Source organism: Hypomesus nipponensis, chromosome 7, assembly GCF_054491055.1.
Source record: "Hypomesus nipponensis isolate SF chromosome 7, ASM5449105v1, whole genome shotgun sequence".
NCBI classification, from domain to species: domain Eukaryota; kingdom Metazoa; phylum Chordata; class Actinopteri; order Osmeriformes; family Osmeridae; genus Hypomesus; species Hypomesus nipponensis.
In genome coordinates, this window is record NC_140367.1 from 15,608,322 (window position 1) to 15,629,975 (window position 21,654).

General features: G+C 39.7%; 1 protein-coding gene across 2 annotated transcripts in view; it reads right to left on the reverse strand.

The window, feature by feature from the left end:
• LOC146277291 (serine/threonine-protein kinase 38-like) overlaps positions 1–21,654 on the reverse strand; it is an 85,030-nt gene that overhangs the window by 57,948 nt on the left and 5,428 nt on the right. For both annotated transcript variants that reach the window (XR_014762466.1, XM_084701628.1), the window contains exons 3-6: positions 13,437–13,488; positions 1,893–2,015; positions 1,505–1,588; positions 978–1,101 (exon numbers count right to left, since the gene is read on the reverse strand). Coding sequence is in view for 1 of the 2 variants with exons in the window: in XM_084701628.1 (XP_084557754.1) it covers positions 978–1,101; positions 1,505–1,588; positions 1,893–2,015; positions 13,437–13,488 (383 nt within the window). In the remaining variant the exon portion in view is untranslated. The remainder of the gene's footprint in view (positions 1–977; positions 1,102–1,504; positions 1,589–1,892; positions 2,016–13,436; positions 13,489–21,654) is intronic.

Consider the following 21,654-nt stretch of genomic DNA (forward strand, 5'->3'; position numbering starts at 1 on the left):
AAATTTGAAATGGTTACCTGGTCCTGGATAGCAAAACATGGGATTTCAAAATTCAGATAATTCAGATTAAACTTTTGAACAACTGGCCCCTGAAGGCTTCTCCTCAGCTCTCCTACTCCTTCTCTTCCTCTCCCCTCTAAACTTGGGTACTTGCTTTCGGATTTGTCAATTCCATACACCATTTTGCGCTATAACAACCAAAAGCTTGATGGACCTTCTTTAAGTTAGTTAGGCCTTTGTATTTCTCTCAGAACATAGGCCATTGATGAATTGTTTCCACCCTCGTCTGTCCTGGGCCATCCTCTCCAGCTGTTTCCACGTCAGCCCCTTCTTCTTGAATTCCTGCCGTGTGCTCCTTCTCCAGGTGTTTTTGGGTCGTCCTCTACCCCATTTGCCTTGTGGGTTCCATGTCAGTGCCTGTTTTGTTTTTGCTGTTGTGTTTCTTCGTAGTGTGTGTCCAATCCAGCTCCATTTTCTCCTTAACAGCTGTATATCTACTGTTTCTTGTTTTGTGCATTCCCACAGGTTGAGAAGGCGTCTTAGACAGTGGTTTATGAAGGTTTGCAGTTTATTTGTGATATTAGTGGTGGTTTCGAGGTTTGACCGATAACTACAGTAGGATTGGTCAAAGCCTTTTGGGGCGTGGCTTTTGTGAAAGGTAAATTGCTAGATTTTTGGAGGTGTTGCAGGCTAAAGTAGTGTTAATTCAAGGTGGTCAGTATGCCTACTACAACTAGAGAGGGTACAATTTCTGGGGAAATTGTGAGGTGTGCTTGCATCGGTTGCAGTGCTGTAAATTTAAGTTTGAAATTGAACTATTTTTGTGTTACTTTGATACGCAAATTTTACTGTGTAGCTGGCTGACTAACTTGCCAGGATAATAATCAAAAGACAGAATATTTCTCCTTTCAGTGGCTCTCTACGGACCACTCCTATCATCACTATAAAATGACAAAAAGGTATTTTAAACTGCCCACCTCCAGGTAGAAATTCCATTATTAGGTAGAGGTTCCTCTTGTCCTGAAAGCTGTAAAACATCTTCACTACCCATGCTCCATCTGCCTCTACCAAGATGTCCCTCTCTGCACGAATGTGAGCCACCTAGAGTGAGCATATAGCGCTGTATGAGTTGTTATACATAACAAGCAAGCAGAAAAACAAAGTGAAAACAATTGCGCTTGTTGCATGAAAAGATTTTGAAAGGTTTACAACATTAACATTTGTTTGAACTGAAATGAAAAACATGCAAAACATGCTGTGATTGTATATCCGGAACTGCAACTTTTGTATTTTGTTTTCAAGAATAAATAATGCATGCAATTCAACCCCTTTCATACAACCTATGAACACAAAGGAAACACAGGTCAGCAGTGATTGGGAACCGCTCTTAACACACAACTGTTGACGAGAATTCACTATGAAGATATTTCTGTTTTGAGAGGCAATTGAAGAGGCTCACTCAGAGCTAAAATAACGGAACACCTATCCAGACATATGCACATACCTGCTCCTTCTCCAACATATCTGCTTTTCTCAAAATTTTCATAGCGTAGATATGTCCTGTGTCTTTTTTCTGTACCAAGCGGACCTAGGAACATATGCAAACCTACTATTAGGTCTCTACACTCATTGCCCTAAGTAACAATACCAACCTACTTACAACTAATTTCAACACAACAAATCCAATATTTAAAAACCAGATATTGGAATTATTATAAAATATTCTACCTATTCCAATCTTCCTATAAAAAAAACGCATTTACTGCAGTAAACATTTAGTGTCAATCAATAACAATTTAATACATATATCTGTAAATGAGTCCCACCCCAACTGTGAATAAGTACAGATGACAAACAGGAAACTACAATAATAAAATGGTGGAAACACGCACTTCTCCAAAGGCGCCTCTCCCGATGACTTTAAGAGACTCAAAGTCATCAAGGCCCAGTCGGGTCCTCTTCAGCCGAAGAAACTCAGTCTCCTTACGGGCATGTTGAGAGCGACGCATCACTTTCTACAAAGACAGATGGACACTGATTGTATTTTTAATGTCATCCTACAGAGGTGGAAAAAGCCACATCAGGCAAAGAGTGTTGATGTAGATAAATACATATACAGGGATGTGCACAGACATTTGGGGGGGCTATTTCTCTAACATGAAAAAAGCCCCCTTCCCCCCTTTTCTCATAAAAGCTCAAAAAAGCAAAACCATCCCTGAGCTGTCTCTTCTCTACAGTGCGCACAATAATGTAACAGACTGGACATAACGTAGCTACGTTAGCCTGCTGCTGCTACGTAGGCTATTACCAAGCCCAAACATAATACGCGAGCGCAGAATTCCGATGAAAACCTGCAGATTTTCAAGTAGACGCATTTACAACGCATGAGTCTGAAGCAAAATGTAAATAAACTTCTTAACTCATATTACATCTTTATTATTGAAACGTTAGCCAAAAATGCTGAGAATTGAAAAGGAAACACTTATTGACCAAAATTACAGCAAGAGACAGGGCCAGGAAGTTTTCAGGCAATCTTTATGAGGATGGATCAATACTTTTTTGGAAGATCTTTGGTCGCTCCGACATAACAGGAATGCTAGCGGAATTCTGCAGATTTGAAAATTTGGAAACATTTGAAAAAAATACCCATATCACGTTTGGGCCACAGAACTGAACACAGTTCGGAACAGTTCTCTTAAATGAACACAGAACTGGATAATATCGCAATTTAATTGTATTTAACCAAATTAATGATTTGCTTACCTTTCTCCACAGGGGCAGATCAGCCAATTAGGGCAAACTGGCTGTTGCCCTGGCAACAATAGCCTGTACCTGTGCACGTCCCTGTATGTATGTATATATATATATATATATATATATATATATATATATATATATTAGTGCTGTGAGTTTAACGCGTTATTAACGGCGTTAACGCAAACCCAAATTAACGGCGTCAATTATTTTATCGCGCGATTAACGCTCTTTTTGGCCTAGCAAACTTTGTAGTTTTTTTCACATGCTGTTGCAACAACTACCGACGTTAGAAAAACTACAACACCACACCGGATCTAGCTAGACCGGAAACAAAACAACAGGCACGCCAAACACTCGTTTGGCTTGCGAGCTGGCTAAAGAGTAGTAGCAGAGCCCGTTCTCTGCCCCCTCGTCAAAGCCAGGCGATTGCAATGTTGTTTTCAATAAAAAAAATATTTGCACAAAGCAATCCAAACCACTTTTCTATGTTGATAAGAGCATTAAAATTTGAAAAAAGATTGGGACAAAAAGAAATCAGGGACATTTAGAATAGATACAAATGTGCGATTAATTGTGATTAATCGCGAGTTAACTATGACATTAATGCGATTAAATATTTTAATCGTTTGACAGCACTAATATATATATATATATATATATATATATATATATATATACATAAAGTGCTTTAACAGAATTTAACAATCATGGTGAATATTCCAATTAAATTCCAACTAGAGAGGTTATTTTTATTTTATTTTTTTACAATTTGGAAATTGTAGGGTCTGCTTGCTTGCGTCGGTTGCAGGTGGGTCCGTCCCCTTAAGTTTTTCTCTTCTGGTGATATTTTTCAAGCATTTAGCCTACTCATATTGCATAATTCATTAAGAACCCCCTTTGAAACAAGCTACTGTAACAACATTGTCACTAGCAGTATTTCAGATGGAATCGTGATTCAAACAGTACCATCTGCTAACTGAAACCATGTCCCCAAAAACATATATATGCTTGGGGGAAGCTTAGAGGGAAATGGCTCATTCAAAAGAAGATTGCTACGAGAAAGCTAGTTTCTGTGGTTAGCCAAACTTCACTGAGTGAGGGGATTGTTTGAAAGAGCCGGAAATGAGAACGTTTCTTTTGACATACATTTTAGGCCAGTGACCCACCACACAAGCGTGAGTTTAAATACATTCTTTAATGTGACATTACTTACTGTACATGCAAGTCTTGATTTGATAAAAAGGACATGTATGATGCTGCTAGTACACCACGGCACGATACTCGCTGTGCAACAGGACATCTATGCACGTTATATCCATGCGTCGTTGCTAACGTGTGCTGACGTTGTGACGTTTGCATTGAGCTCCTTTTGTTGACACATGGAACTTTTTACCAGAAAAACTTCAGCCTAAATTTAGGTTTTCTAAATGTAGATTTAGGCTGAAAAAAGTTCAGCCTAAATCGTGCAACGGAACGTAAATAAAAATACAAGCAACTCAATTGCTACCAAGACTAAACTTTTGACACAGACGTTGTCTATGTAGTCCAAATATTGACAGATCCTGAGCACACCCAATTAAATCAATTATTCCAATTGTTTCATAAAAGGTTTGTTTTGTGAATCTCAATTTATTTTCCACTTTGTCATTTCAATATGATCTCTATAGTTTTTTTTGGTTCTTTAATCTGGTTTGTCAATCCCTTGTCCCCATCTTTTTGTTGTCTCTCCAGTTTTCTCAATGTTTTCTCCAATTCATCTTACTTCGTCCTCTTCATCTTATTTAAGTATGCCGTTCTTGAGATCAGTCTCCCTCTCATTGTGCTTTAACCGTGTCCCATAAGATGGTAGGGTCTACTTGGCCATGCTTATTATCTTTCATACAATCACTAATTTCTTTTTAAATCTCCTTTACAACACTTGCAACATGTATAGTGAAGTAAATGGCATTGTTATCCGATACATCTGTTGTTCCTATTGAGCACTCCTTCACCCTGTGTCTATCTATAGTATTCATTAAGAAGTGTCTATTCAAGCTGACGGACTCCACCCAAACCGTAGAGGATCTCGACTACTAACAGCAAACATCAGTCACGTGCTCCTGACCACCAATCAAGTTTCTCTCCCTATCCCTGTTGTGTCTAAGCTGACTGACGCATCCCAATCAACCTCCCATGGAACAGAACATTCAAACAGCCTCCTGCAAGGTCATGGGCCCTGCACAGATCTGTACCTTCCGGATGAATTCCCTTGTGATGAACCAGCTCAGTGTCATAGACTTTCTCAAAGAAACGGTACTCTAGGACAGCCACCATGCTATTTTATTAGACATACCGGTCATCATCACAAACAGAAAATGGAATGGTAAAATGCATGGTTACAAACCTGAAACTAGTGTTAGAAGTCACAGAACTATCCATATTCTTCCAACAAATGTATCAACCTGCTTTATCTGTTAATACCCCACAGATGAAACTGGCCCTTCTAAATGTTAGATCACTAAATAACAAAACATTTCTAGTTAATGATCTGATCAAAGAAAACAACTTAGACTGCATCTGTCTAACAGAAACCTGGCTAAACAATGACACGGCAACAGAAACTCTGATATAAGCGTGTCCACCCGATTACAGCTTTCACCAAGTTTCTAGGAAATGTCACGGTCCCACCCCCCTGAGCTTGTTTCCCTTACACATCTGCTCCTGATCATCTTTATGACTCTACTTCACCTGTGGCCTGACATCCAGTCCCTGCCGGATCGTTAGACGTACCAGTACGTTGCGCTTTAGTGTCTGGATTTGAAGTATATCTCTAGTCATCCTGTTCGCTTTGCAAATTGTTTCTATATTTTTCTGACCGGACTCCTGCTCCTCTGTTTCAGCCTTTGCACCTGGAACCCGTTCACTCCCGCCAAACCACCCTCACCACCGACCTGCATGTTTGTTACCACCATCACCTGTACCCACCTGTCACCAATAAATACCTTTTCTTTCACCACCTACCAGTCCCGGTCTACATTTGGGTCCCATCACTAGGAATTGTGAAAGGAAATCAAAAAAAGGGTGGAGGAGTCGCAGCTATTTTCTCCTCTAAACTGTTGTTCAAAATCACTGAGCTAGGTGAATTCACATCATATAAATATCTTGCTATAGAGCTCAAAACCAAATCAATACTTTTTTTTAAATTATATATCGGCCACCCGAGCACTCGGCAATAGTCATACAAGAATTCTCTGAACTATTATCACTGTGTCACTAGATATAACAAAGTCGTTTTAAACGGAGACTTAAATATCCAAGTAAATAAAAAAGCAGACCCAAGAACTATTAAGCTCTTAAATCTCCTTGACAGTTTCAATCTAATTCAACACATAACAGACCCAACACACCGGCAAGGAAACACACTAGATCTAGTGATATCAACTGGACTTAATATCAATAATATTTCAATAACTGATCTATCCCTCTCAGACCACCGTTATATACTTTTTAATGTGGAAATTATCCTAACTAAAAACACAAAACAATTCCAACAATTCTTAGTCCAAAGAAGAAATTTAGACCATACAGCTATAATGACATTTTCTGAACAATTTGCTCTATATGAGCCAACTAGTCATGATTGCTCTCTGAATGAAATGGTAGAGAACCTCAATGATGCACTATTATCTGTGTTAGACTCTGTTGCACCACTGAAAACCAAAAAGAAGTGCACAAGCAGAACCTCCCCATGGCTGAGAAATACAAATGTTAGTGAAACGAAAAGAAAATGCTGTGCAGCAGAGAGAAAATGGAGGAAAACAAAGATCACTATCCACTACAATATCTACAAAGATACACTAACCAACTATAACAAAACCATCCATCTGGCAAGGAGACAATATTTCTCCAACATAATTACAGAAAATGCCAGAAATTCCAGAGTTCTTTTCTCCACCATTGACCAGCTGCTAAACACTGTCCCTGTCCCACCCCCATCCTCAGCAGTTAAATGTGAAGAGCTTGCTTTTTTCTTCAAGAACAAAATAACTTTGATCAGAACTAGTATTATTAAAAGTGGGGTCGAAACTGACATCAGTAGATTCTGCAACATACCCATGAGCACTTTTACCTGTATCACACTTCATGAACTTTCCAAAATTGTCAGCGAATCTAACTCCACAACCTCAGATATTGATCCTATACCCACAACATTCTTTGAGCGAGTGTTTGATAGTGTCTCAGGTCCGGTGCTAGAGATTATAAACACATCCCTTAGAACTGGCGTCTACCCAGGAGCCTTCAAAACAGCTGTTGTAAAGCGCCTATTAAAGAAACCCAAATTGGATAACAGTCTACTTGCAAATTACAGACCAAAATCCAATCTTCCATTTATTAGTAAAGTACTGGAAAATATATTTTTAGTCCAATTAAATTATTTTCTTGAAGAAAATAACATCCTGGAAGTCTCGCAGTCAGGTTTCAGGAAATATCACAGTACTGAAACTGCTCTCACCAAAATAATTAGCGACCTCAGACTAAACTCCAATGCAAATAAAGTCTCTATCCTTATCCTGCTAGATCTCAGTGCAGCATTTGATACCATTGATCACAACATCCTAATCAATAGACTGGAAAAGCTTATTGGGTTCACGGATAGTGTATTGAACTGGATAAAATCCTATATCACAGGAAGGAAGTTTTACGTTAGTTTAGGAGACCATAGGTCCAAGAAACATGAGAACTGCTATGGGGTTGCTCAAGGAAGCTGCTTGGGTCCATTACTTTTTTCTCTTTATATGTTACCACTCTGCGACATTATCATAGAACATAACATAGATTTCATTAGCTATGCGGATGACACACAACTATATATATCCACTGAACCCAACGATGCAACGGCCAACAATTCCATTACCAACTGCCTGTTGGCAATAAACAAATGGATGAATGATAACTTTCTTAAATTAAATGAAGACAAAACCGAAGTCCTATTATGTGGCCCCAAATCCAAAAGAGAGATGCTTACTAAGAATCTAGGAGGCTTAACCCCTGTCTTAAACCAGAGGTGACGAGTCTCGGTGTAATCCTGGACTCAGATTTGAATTTAAACTCTCACATAAATAAAGTGACCAATGTAATGGCAATTTTCGACAATTACAATATGTATGTTTCTTTAAGCGGTAAAAAGTAAGTTCCTTTGTTATAGACAGAAACTGAGGTTCTGTGATGTGGTTTACTCTGTAGAAGGGACACTCATATTGTCTTAAGGTATTAATGGTGTTGTTTTAAGATGTCTAACTAAGATCCAGAGGATATTAGTTAGGTTTGGGGGTTGGGCAGAGCTGACCTGACCTGATCTTTTGGCCAAGGAGATGGCCAAGCCAGGCATCCTGTTTGTAGAAACTAGAAACTGCATCAACATGGGACACTGGCCTGGGGGGTTTTATTATCCTAACCTGTTACTGACCAGTGCTGACCAATCATGGTGACTGCTGTATTGATTGATTATTAACATCTGGTATCTGTTCATATAAGGGAGCCTTTCCTTTTTGTCCTTTATCACTCTTACAAACGACCTGTGTGGATGGCACCTCCTTCATTGAGACTGATCAGCAAAGCTTTGTTTAATCATATGTAATTGTATAATCTAAATAAATTGTATTAAAACCATATCCTTTGACTATTCAGATCTACACAGTGCCACTCGAATTCTTCCATAGCACCAAAACAGCTTTCTTTCACCTGAGGAATATAGCAAAGGTACGACCATTCATAAACCAAAATGATGCAGAGAAGTTAATTCATGCTTTTATATCCAGCCGGCTGGACTACTGTAACCCACTTTTCACTGGTCTTCCCAAGAAAACCACTGAAAGACTACATTCTGCAGCTAGATTATTAACCAAAACCAAAAGGAGAGAACACATTAGTCCTGTCCTAGCTACATTACACCGGCTCCCTGTCACTTTCAGAATTGACTTTAAGGTCCTTTTCCTCACATACAAAGCTCTACACGGACAAGGACCTAGCTACATTGCTAACTCCCTTATAAACTACACACCAGCTCGAACACTGCGATCATCAAATGCAGGCCTAGTAGAGGTTACTAGAAGCAGTCATAAGAAGATTGGTCATTCGGCCTTTGCTAATTACGCCCCCAAACTATGGAACAAATATTAGGGAAGCAAACACGCTAGACATTTTTAAAAGACAGGTTAAAACCTACCTTTTTACCAAAGCATTTAAGTAATTTTAAGGGTTTTACAACTTTTATTAGTTATATTATTGTTGCTATTTTAATTAAGACTTTTATCACTTGTATTATTGTTTTTATTGATTTTATGTAAAGCACTTTGAGCTACAATTCTTGTATGAAATGTGCTATATAAATAAAGTCTTACTTACTATTCTGGAGTGCATCTGATGAGTAGCCGAATAGTGAGTAAAGTATTTTTCTACCGCATGGAGGTTCCTGCAAACATCGTACATACCCATCTTTACATATTAAAGTCCTTTAACCTATGGGATTTTTGTATTTTTGTACTTGTCGCATCGACAGAGTAGTTTACAATTGTCTCCAGCACAGACTAAAATTCCTTCACTTTCAGAAATTATTGTATCAAATAGGAATTTAAATAATTTTCTATAACTCTCCGGAGGGGCGTATATGTTAACAAATGTAACCAGAACACTATCTATCCTTTCTTTGGTCATTATGTATCTGCCCTCTTTGTCTCCCTTTTCCTTAAGTAGTTCAAAGTTAACAGAGTCGGAAATCAGAGTAGCCACTCCTCTTTTTCGACTATTTTTGCAAGAACTGAAAAAGGAATTAAGTACCCAAACTTCCTCAGCTTATCATGTTCCAAAATCAAACACTGTAGTCAAATTATCTGTCGTATAACCTAACTTTGCATTCAAAATACAATGACCCTGAAATTAAATCAACCTTCTGAATACCCTTTATACACTGCTGGGAGGAACTGAAAACAGTATTGTATAAAAAAGGTTTTCATGAACCATTGACTCTAACGTGTCCCTGAATTTTAGATATGTTCCACCTCATTAGTTTGACATGTAAATCATAAAAATTGCAAATATTACAAGATGTTTATTTTCTATTTCCATTATACAGCAATTGCATTTTGAGCTATTGTTAATTTAGTGGTCACAGTATGCAAATAGTAGTAGTGTTAGTCAACAACACAAATTCATTACTGTAAATTGTAATTTGGGGAACTTTAGGCTAAAAAAACAAGGAAATAAACAAAGCATTTTCACTAGGGATTTCTGTCATAGTGTGGCCAAATCTCATTTGAGATTGTTGTTCTTCCTCTGCCTCTTCTCCCTTGTCCACCTCCTTTCATTCTGACAAGTCTGCCTCTTCCTCTGATATTTGCATCCATGATTTCAAAGTACAGATGAGCTTACCTTTTTATTCATTCCAAACCCGATTGCTTGTTGAGTATTTTTGCTTGTTCCACTATTTTGAATAAAAAATACATTTTTAATAACCTGAGATGAAAATGAACAAAATAGAGGCTGTGCAGCATGAATGCATTCATCTTCAACAGTTTCACATTATTTTGACTCTCCTAGTTCATGTTGTTGAAAAGCTATTGACTTTTGAAATTTTTAATTTCTTGATGGTCCCTAAACATACTCATTGTTTAAGCAGCCAAAAGCATTGGCTAAGCGGCCGGTCATAGCGGTGCTAAACACCTGGTTAAAATAACAAAATACTGTTGTTGTTTTCCCAAAGCATTCACAAGTTCATGACCCCTTCATCCTCTGCCAGGAACCTTGGGGTTACCATGGATGACGAGCTATGCACTTTGTAAAGCTCTCTCTTGGAAGTTGCTTTGGATAAAAGCGTCTGCTAAATGAATAAATGTAAGTTAACGTTATTAACCTCAATTCAACAGGAAAACTAACGTTGCAACTCCGTTACCCCTGCATTTTCTAATTATTCTTAGTCATAAATAGATCATTTGCTTGACACCTTATTCCTCCAGTGTGGTCTGCTGTCCATGCCGATGATTGCTTCCTTGTGTTCAAATGAAAGCAACTTTGGTAGGCGGTGTGGGGAGGGTGGATGGAGTCGTACTGCATTCACTTGCAGTTGGATATTAGAAATTACCTCTTGCAAATGTCTGAAGAGCCACAACTTTTCTTTGTTTTCAAAGCTGCCAACTGGGGTGACAAGGCTATTTTTAGGGTGGTAGTTGCCACAATTTCTGTTAAACTTGAGGGTGTCAAACGAACAACAGAATCACTCAGGAAATGCATGTCACTCTAACCCTATAGCTGCCACTCTGTTACAATGCGCCACCACTTGTTTCTTAATTTAAAGTTTTACATCGGACCATTTATTCTTAGTTTCTGCCATGGTCCGGTTTTCTGAACCCACAGCATTTATGGCCCTATAATAATAATAATGATTTTATTTGTAATGCACTTTACATTGAGCTAAATCTCAAAGTGCTACAGGTTAGTTTGCTAATATCTGATGAGTCGCCAAACATGACAAATTTTCTCGCCTCCACCTCTGTTGTCAGAACCTCAGTCTTTCGATTTTTTTCTTTTTTGCATGTTTAGCTATTTTACCGCATTTATTCGAATAAACGCCGCAGCGTTTATTAAATAACTTTCATTTTAGGTGCGGCGTTCATTAGAGGGCGGCATTTATTCAAAGAAACACAGTAATTCAGACAAAGAAATGACCTCAGGAGGTCATTGATAGTCCATCTGCATATTCATTTAAGGGAGGAGGCAAGGCGGCGTCAGTGGCTCGTTCAATCTCATGTTGATTGTGATTTATAAAGGAAAGGTGCACAGGATCTGGCGTACGGACGGTTTTATACATGTGAATATTTCTGTGTGTAGGTACTTTGAGTTTTGAACGTACACCATCTTCTGGTATGAAAGCTGCGCAATCCTTTATACATGGGGCCCCTGGTCAGCTTTGGGAGTTCAGGAGTCTGATAGCAGAGGGGAAGAAGCTGTTATTGAGGAGCGTCGTTCCAGCTCGCATAGATCTGTAGCGTCTTCCAGAAGGCAGAAGTTACGATAGGGCCACTTTCTGAACCTGACGATGGTATGTTAAGAGAAGGGGAGCTTGGAGGTCATCATTCTTAAATTCTATTACTGACTTGAACCTGTCCGCAAGTGAAGAATTAGATTTGCTGGCAAAATGGCTGGGCAAAGAATCCTCCAATTACATCAAACGGCTCAGATCAGTCCACATAGGGAACCCCAATGCGGCCCTGCAGATGGTCTGGGCGCGGCTGGAGGAAGTCTACTGCTCCCCAGAGACCATTGAGCAGTGAGACAAGTGGTTGTGATCACTTTTGAGGAGTTTGGCTCTACCTTAGATAGTTAGAGATGAAGCGCGAACATTAGCTGCGCTGCTGCATGCATCGAACACATGACATTCCAGTAACTTCACGAAATATACTTTTTACAAACGTTACAAGTGGCGTTGATGTCATTTTGTCGTGTGAAATACAACCAAACTATAGAACGCTTCGGCCTAGTTGCCATGTTTGCTGCAGTCTGAATAAACTATAAAAGTTTGCGCATGCCCAACGGCACAAAGAACCGTTAGCAGAATCGTTAAGAATTTGGCTGACGATTCCAATGAATCGGTTCACTGGGAACCGGTTCTAAACAACCTCCTACTATTTACTCATTGTAACCCCTAACCAAAAACACAATCTACATATGGTGTCTATGTAGCAGATGGAATCAAAGCAAAGGTAGACATTTCAGTTAATTAGGTTTGGAAATACAGTTTTAAGCAACAACCTTTTCAATTTGAGCCTACTTGACTGGAGCTAGTGAGATAATCACATTTGTGTATCATACAGTAGGGTCCAAAAAGTCTGAGATCACATGAAATATTGAATGGGGGAACTGAAGACTGATAAAGCCTGTGACATCACAAGAAGCTCTTTGGAAAATTGTCAAATCATGCAGGGACAACATCGAGTCTATTTAATGAATGAACGCTGTCAAATAAAATGAAAGAAAAACCTTAAACCTAGCAAAAAAGTTATTGTGATATTTATGTTAAATTAAATATATATGTATATATATATTTAATTTATCAATGAAATTGTTAATCTGATATAATTTGTATTGACAAAAGTTAGAAACAGAAGTATCTGACTATTGGTCCCAGAATTTTTGACCATACTGGTATACCAGACATAATATCATTCATAATGACTGTGTTTGATAAATTAAGGATGTAAGCTTTATACTGCATGAAAAGAACACTGTGTGGAAATATTTCCTACCTAATAATGTGCTATGAAAACAGCTCTGGCGTGCAAAATAGATATGAAACACTCAAGGCTTTCCCCCAGTTTCATCCACAACCTGTGATAAACAATGTTAGTTCCTTAAACTAAATATCATCTTGTAGGAAAAATACTATCATCAGCTAGACAGCTGCTATGCAGGGGAGGATAATTCTCACCAATGTTGTATAAATAATCATGCATGAAGACTAGATTTTAGACAACTCTGTGCTGCCATAGACGTGTCTCCTTGCTGCAAGAATATACCGTTGATCTACTTTAACTCAAGCAACTGTGCATTTCTTGAGGAATTATTCTAACAACTTGTACCTTGGGACATCTGATAAGTTCAACTGTATTAACTCATAGAAGGAACTGAACAGTCAATGGTACACCTACCTCTTCGGCTGGCAATCCCTCTTCATCCATTACCTTTTCAAGCTTTTTCTGCCTGAAAAAAGAAGGTTCATAGAGTGGAGGTTAACACCTCCAACGTTAAAAAAAGAAAAGTTTTAATCCTTGAGAAGTTAGCTTTCTGGCTTCATCAACATTGATATTTGAACAAATAATCATTTTGAGCCGCAGTGGAGGGGTGCTATGTGGCCAGGATATGGAGGCAAAGCCCTAATCTGTTGGACGGTCCCACTTGTGGGAGGCAACCACTTGTGCAGACTTGATTACCTACAGGTGTGATTAGGTTGGGCTTGGAGAGAGTCCAACTGACCCTAGAGAGAGTGAGCACAGGAGCACTACAAACTTGTACTTGCATTTGACTCAACATTATGGTTACGAAGGATGCTATTTGGTGGCCAAGCCGCGGAGCGGCGAAGCCACCTGAGGGTTTGTACTTATTAGGGGCCAAGCAGCGAAGCTGCGAGGCACCTATTGTTATTGTTAATATTATTATTTATTATTATTATTATTATTAGGGGCCGAGCAGCGAAGCTGCTTATTGTTAATGTTAGTATTATTATTATTATTAGGGGCCGAGCAGCGAAGCTGCAGCGAAGCTGCTATTGTTATTGTTAGTATTATTATTATTAGGGGCCAAGCAGCAAAGCTGCTTATTGTTAATGTTAGTATTATTATTATTATTAGGGGCCGAGCAGCGAAGCTGCAGCGAAGCTGCTATTGTTATTGTTAGTATTATTATTATTAGGGGCCAAGCAGCGAAGCTGCTTATTGTTAATGTTAGTATTATTATTATTATTAGGGGCCGAGCAGCGAAGCTGCAGCGGAGCTGCTATTGTTATTGTTAGTATTATTATTATTATTATTAGGGGCCAAGCAGCGAAGCTTATTGTTAGTATTATTATTATTATTATTATTCTTAGGACTGGGTGTCTATGGCAGCCCCCATAAGCGCATGGTCGAAAGTTTTGAAATTTGGCACACTCATTGTGGACAGTCCCCTGGTCAAATTCACAAAGTTTCATGTCCCATACTCGGTCACTCTAGCGCCACCAACGGGTCAAAGTTGGACTTGTGTTTACACACGCAACTTTTGAACCGTATGACCCATTTTCAAAAATGAGATACCGTTGGATTCCCTGGATCAAGCCGAGTTCAATGCACACCATGTCGTCAATTTCCAGTTATATAGATTTTCCGCTATTTCCGGTTTTATCAAAAACCTTCGAAAGCCTACTCCTCCTACAATTTTTGTCAAAACTTCTTCAAAATGATGATCTTCAGACCAAGCCTCACAAAAGTTATCGATTAGAATTGTGATCCTCACAACCGTTTGTCCGGTACAGCCAATCAAATTCAGCAGAAAAGCAGCCAAACAGGAAGTGAAGTCATATCTCAGCAAATCTTCAAGATATCAACACCAAACTTGGTATGATGACTCGGAACCCTCTTCTGAGGATATCTACACAATTTGGTGTCATGTGATCACTGGGCGTGGCCGCAGGAAGCAAAAATGTGTTTTGGCCAATAACTATTGATTTGTTTGCCTTTATTGAGTGATTCCTTTGTCTGATGATATCTTGGGACATCCTGTGTGTGACTAATAATTTGTGATAATAGCCGAATTTATGCGGCCGCCATTTTGAATTCAATGAAAAACGTTTTTTCTGTACTCCTCCTACACATGTTGTCAAATCTTCACCAAATTTAGCAGAGATTATCTTCAGACCAAGCCCCACAAAAGCTAACACATGGTTTTCTGATTTTCGAAACCGTTTTTCCGGTACAGGCAATCAAAATGTGCCGTTAAGCCAGCAAACAGGAAGTTGGGTTGTATCTCAGCAAATCTTTGATGGATTCACACCAAACTTGCTGCGTGTACTTGTTACCCTCTTCTGAGGATGTGTAAAATGTTTTCTGGGTTATTTGACTGCTTGGCCACCTCATTGCTGCTTGCAGCTATATTTGGAATTGGTCAGATTTGGTATCCCCTTGGTAAGTCAGCAGCATTGATTTTTCTATACAGTTACAATTTGTCAAGAATAAAAAAAATTCAATGGTTCACAATGTTTGGAGGAATCCGCCATTACTGCTTGCAGTTATATTTATTATTATTCTTCTTAGGACTGGGTGTCTATGGCAGCCCCCATAAGCGCATGGTCGAAAGTTTTGAAATTTGGCACACTCTTTGGGACCAGTCCCCTCATCAATGTCACCAAGTTTCACGTCTCCCATTCCAACCATCTAGCGCCACCAATGGGTCAAAGTTGAAGGTGTGTTTACACATGTTACTTTTGAACCATATGCCCCATTGTCCAAAATGAGGTATTGTTGGATTCCCTGGATCAAGACGAGTTCAACGCACTCTATGACATCATACCCAATCCTATTGATTCTCCGCCATTTTGAATGTAAAGGAAAAGCGTTTTTTTGCTACTCCTCCTACATTTCTTGTCGAATCCTCTTCAAAATTGCCACAGATGATCTTCAGACCAAGCCTCACAAAAGTTATCCCCTGGAGCTTTGATTTTCGCAACCGTTTGTTAGTTACAGCCACATCAAATTGATGTGGCTGAAATGATGTGGCCGCCATTTTGAATATACAATTTTTTCGCTACCTCTCCTATGAGGTTTGTCCAATCTTCACCAAATTTGGCACAGATCATCTTCAGACCAAGCCCCTTTTGATTATCTAAACCTATTGACTGGAACAGCCAATCAAAGTGGCAGCCAATCAAAGTCGTCAACCAAGCCACCATAAAAGAAGTGAGGTCATATGTCAGCACCTCTTTACTGTATTGACACCAAATTTGGTATAGGGACACTGTTCTAAAGAGGTCCAAAATAGGTCATGCCATTTCACCTCTAGGTGGCGCTGCAATAACCAAAAATTTGGCACCATTTATCTTCAGATCAAGCCTCACAAACCTTTTCACCTTTTGGTAAAGCTGATCAAATTCGGCGATGAAGCCGCCAAAACAGGAAGTGAGATCATATCTCAGGAAATTTTGCTGAATCAACATCAAACTTGGTACAGGTGTTCGGGACCTTGTTCCAAAGAGGTCCACAAAAGTTTGTGTCATCTAACCGCTAGGGGGCGATCCTGTGTCTGATACAAGTTAAATTGTTACACCAGCTGAATTGATGTGGCCGCCATTTTGAATGAATGAATCGTTACTGGTAAATATCAAATATTCACCTAATTTGGCACAGATTATCTTCAGACCACAAACGGTTGACATTTCAAGGTGAAATTGCATGAAATTGCGCATGGTATTCAGAAGGATGTCTACCTGTTTAACTAAACAAGTAATACAAACTTTGACAGGCCAAAAGACTGTGCCTGGATTTGAACCTGTGACCTTGCACTTTGTAGGACAAATTTTCAACGTAATTCGGTTCAAAAGTTGCGTGTGTAAACACAAGTCCAACTTTGACCCGTTGGTGGCGCTAGAGTCCTCCAATGGGAGACATGAAACTTGGTGAATATAAAGAAGGGACTGTGCTTAATGAGTGTGCCAAATTTTACAACTCTTTACCGTACGGTTCTAGGGGCTGCCATAGACTCCAATGGCGGAAGAAGATGATTGGTGGCCAAGCTGCGAAGCCACCTAGAGGGTTTCTACCTTTTCTTATTGGTGGCCAAGCCGCAAAGCGGCAAATTGATTATTATTGTTTATTTTCGCGCCCCTAAGGCTCAGTCAATATTTGGACTACATAGACAGCGTCGATGTCAAAAGGTTTGTCTTGGTCTCGATTGCGTTGCTTCTATTTGGATTTACGTTCCGTTGCACAGTTTAGGAGGTTACAACGTTTTTGTGGGGACAAAGTGCCTTTTGTCGACGAAGGGTAACCTGTGCTAGCTACGTCACCACGTCAACACACGTTAGCAATGACGCATGGATACAACGTGATAGACTTTCTAGCACGCAAATTGGAGCTTGGATTACGAGTGAAAAATACCACCCCCAAAAAATCACAACCATTTGGCTTTGAAGAGAAAGCGACACACTGTGTTAAGTTATTTTAGTTGGCAAGTAGCCGTGTAATAAGCGGGATAATGTATAGAACGCCGGTCATTATCGGGGAAATAAGCCCCTTCATGGCGAAACAAAACTGGCGTAAAACTCTGCTTTGCGTCATGCCTAACAACTCCTCTTACCTGATCTAAAATCAGCGCAAACCACGGCCTCTTGGGGCTTATTGCTTAATTATCCCTTACAAAAGAAACATTCTAATTTCCTGCGCTTTCAAACAATCAGTGGAGTGTGGATAGCAACAGCAGCCAGCTTGCCTCTAGCAAACTGCTTTTGAATTAGCCATGTCCCCCTAAATTAATATCGAACTTATTTACGTTTTGGGGGGCTTATTTTCAGTTAGCAGACGGTACTATTTAAATCGCAATTCCATCTGAAATACTGCCAGTGACAATTGTTACAATAGCTTGTTTCAAAGGGGGTTCCTTGTTTCAAAGGGTGTTCTTAATGAATTATGCAATATGAGTAGGGTAAATGCTTGAAAATATCACTAGAAGGGAAAACAGACCAACCTGCATCTGAAGCAAGCAAGCACACCCTACAATTTCCCCAGAAATTGTACCCTCTCTAGTTCTTATTAGGGGCCAAGCAGCGAAGCTGTAATTAGGGTTCCTCCGGTAGGAGGAAACCTATTGTTTTTGTTAGTATTCTTATTAGGGTTCCTCCGGTAGGAGGAAACCTATTGTTTTTGTTAGTATTCTTCTTCTTCTTATTATTATTATTATTATTATATTTCTCCGCAAATGGCCCAATAGCTCAAAAAGTCCTGGACCCGATTTTTTCCAATTTGGCCCAATGATACAACAGGTCACTCATTACTCCCAGACGGCTAGTGGCCCATGTGCGCCCATAGGTGGCGCTATAAAACATGCCCAAAGTCTACGTGATTTCCCCAGCGCCCCAATACTCAAATGCCTGAAAATGGGTAAACAGAATGGGGAACAAAAAAGCCTCAAGGACCCATATTGTCAGACTTATTAATTTTCTTGTACTTTCCAAATTTGGTACAACCTTCAAAACCCTTCTACTCATAAACCATAGACCCAATCGACTTGAAATTTGTTCCAGATGTGTAGAATACATGTTTTATAAAGGGTCAAATTGAGTAAGAAATGCAATACAAAATGGCTGAAAGGGGTGTATTTATGTAAATGTCCACATTGCCTCAATATCTTTGTGTCAATAAATCTAATATAATTTGGAATCATGGTTTTTCAAAGCTAATAGGGTTCAAGATGACATCACTCTGAAGTACCATGAACAATTTCACCTTGGTATGTCTATATATGATTGAATTCAATTGAATTGCTCCACAGCGTGCGCTCCAAATTCTCACAGACTCATCCTACCCCTTGACACTAGGGTGACCACCTGTCTCGCTTTGCTTTGTGTTGCACAGCATTTTCACCCCTTGTTCCGCACGTTGCATATTGAAAATGATGTGCAATACAGTGCAAAGAGGGACAGGTGATCACACTACTTGACACACGCACGAGCTTGGCGAGACGCACACACATTCTCTCTGGAAATGGTGTGCTGACCAAGCCCCCACCCTTGGTCTTTAGCTCCTGTTTCATTTAGCTTCCAATCGCAGCTCGCCGTTACGAATATGAATTATTTTTTGGCGGCCATTGTTGTTTTCAACTGGAATCACCTGAAAGCCTTGTTGGAGGCAGCCACGTTCGGTAAGTCCTATTTTTACACATTTTAAGCTAGGATCAATGATTGGGTTCGTGAAAGTACACTACTCTTGAATAATGGGGAAGGTTTGAGAACTTTGAGACCTTTAGATCGTGAGTTTGAAGTGACGGAAAACCGAACTCAAAGTAGCTAGCTTTTTCCCTCTGTGTAATTACTGAATCATGTAGCATCTTGGTGAATTCATCAAAACGGTAGAGGAGGGCAGATATTAGGAGAACAAGCAATTCCCCACAGACCTGTCAGCTCAGAATTTTGATTCGGGTCGAGAAAGTCTTTGTAATAAGCCTATGCGCCAGGGAGACCGCATAGGCTTAGGCAGCAGCCATGTTTTGGTCGCGTCATGTTCATAAGTTCACCATTTTACAGTTCGGTCGACACCAAAAATGTGTTTGTTACCAAAGCTCAAGGAGGGAAGCCTTTTGGAGATGTAGGAATTGTGCTTGTAACCAGATGCTCCGATGATTCTTGTGATTTGTGGAAAACTTGCAAGTGGAGTGAGACTGTGTCCCGAGGGTACATTGTTTTGACTTAGCCTCAATGACAGACTCGGCTCGCTCACTCACTGGCAGTGTGTAAACTATATCGTAATTCACTAAATTCTAGTCCTAAAACGCCAGGGAGGGCTGCTTTTTGTAGACAAGAGTCTACTGAAGATAGACAGTATATAGGATCTTTCAAAACAAGCCTATTTCATTTGTCATTTTCCTGAGAAAGCTACCTACATTAGCCAGGCTTGTTTCACTGAATCAGGACAGCTTCTCTTCAGCCCTGACCCCAGGACAGCTTCATCCAGCTGGCCTGCCCCGACTGCCTGCCTGCAGGCCCTGCTTGCCCCTCCAGAGACAGACACCCCACAGACACAGTAGCTCTGCAGACTGCTTTTTTGAGGACATTGATGAAAAAGGACAAACCAGCATTTTTTACTTTGATGAAAGTCTAAATGTTTAATCCTTTCCAGAACCCAACATGCCAAGCTGCTGACTTTTAGTGTCTTAAGTAATGAAACCAGTTCAAGTTGTAGACTTTTGACCTGAATCCAAGGATAAGTCATCTGAATAAAAACCACTCAAGAGAAGTACTGCTTCTTGGATGATTTGTGCTCCACATCAGTACTTCTCACACATTTGCCTTTGTTTCCATGGGATTCATGGAATTGCTAGTTTCTGCTCCACCATTGTGTAATAAAAAATATAATTTAGGACAGCAATTACATTTTTGTGTTATCCTTTCGCATTACACACATTTAGTCAATGTTCTTAAACTCAACCGATTGTTGTCATTTTACCATACTGTTCATATTGAACAGACATCAGTGTTTGTGAAGATTACTGTATATTTCTACTTTTGATCTGTATTTCCATCGTAAATTTGGTCTTTAATTTCAATTGTAAGGGGTATTAAAAGGTCTTAAAAAGTCTTAAATTTAACTTGTTTACACCTGTAGAAACCCTGTGAAGCCCCCACTCCAGAGACAGTTGGTGACAGAGAGGCGCAAACATTAAGTTAAACATAGTTATGCCTTAAGAGTAGAGTAAAAAATAGAGACTAAATGTGGAAATGAAAGTTGAAACTCAGTTCTCTGAGTTGGTGCATGTCAGTTTAGGCAAAGGTTGTCTTTTAAACCTCTAGTTTGAATTCAGATTTGGAACTCGCTCTTTTATACATTTATAGTTGGATTTGACATTTAACAGCCATTGAATTCATTATGCAAGTTGTTTAACTCAAACAACCATAACACAGTACATATGGTATACAAAGCTGCAGTCAGATTTGGCAAAATTGTTAGCTTGGATGTTATCTTGACATATACATGGGGTCTTGATGATGATGCGCACGCAGCTTCAAGGCAGAAAGACGCGTTCCATTTCAAGAGACTCAGAGAGCTTAGCGCGTCACTAGCATCTCGTCATATCACGCAGTCGGAGCACAGCTAGATCATCAGCGTCAGCACTCTTGGGTACCCAGCATGCAGTGTGGCATGTCAAAAAATGCCAAAACTTGTGGAAAATAGTTTGGTTACAACAGCTATGCAAGGGTTTTCAGTTGTTGCGTTCGTTCAGTTAGATGTTTTTTTAATATTGTTGTTTGTTAGTTAAAATAATCTTGTTGGTCACTCTGAGAGTGCATGTTGTGTGGTTTAATGGGAAGTGAGAGTCGGCCATTGTACATCAATGTCCGCAAGGACTTGATTATGGGCTGTGCCATAAACCTTTTGCCAATGAGGCTATTCTTGATCGTAAGTTGACTATGGTTCTGGAAAACGGTCTTCAAGCCATCTTTGAGAAATTTTGGAAACGGTGTTGAGAGCAAAGTGTTTTGACTGTGAGAGGCAATTTTTGGTCGTCATCTAAACCTCATGCGTCCGCTACAGAATTTCTGCTTTGGCGTGACTTGCGCTGTGAGGAAGGTAAACGGCATGGATTGGGATAGTGTGCGGGCAGGTGGGTTTTTATATAGGGTGAAATGGA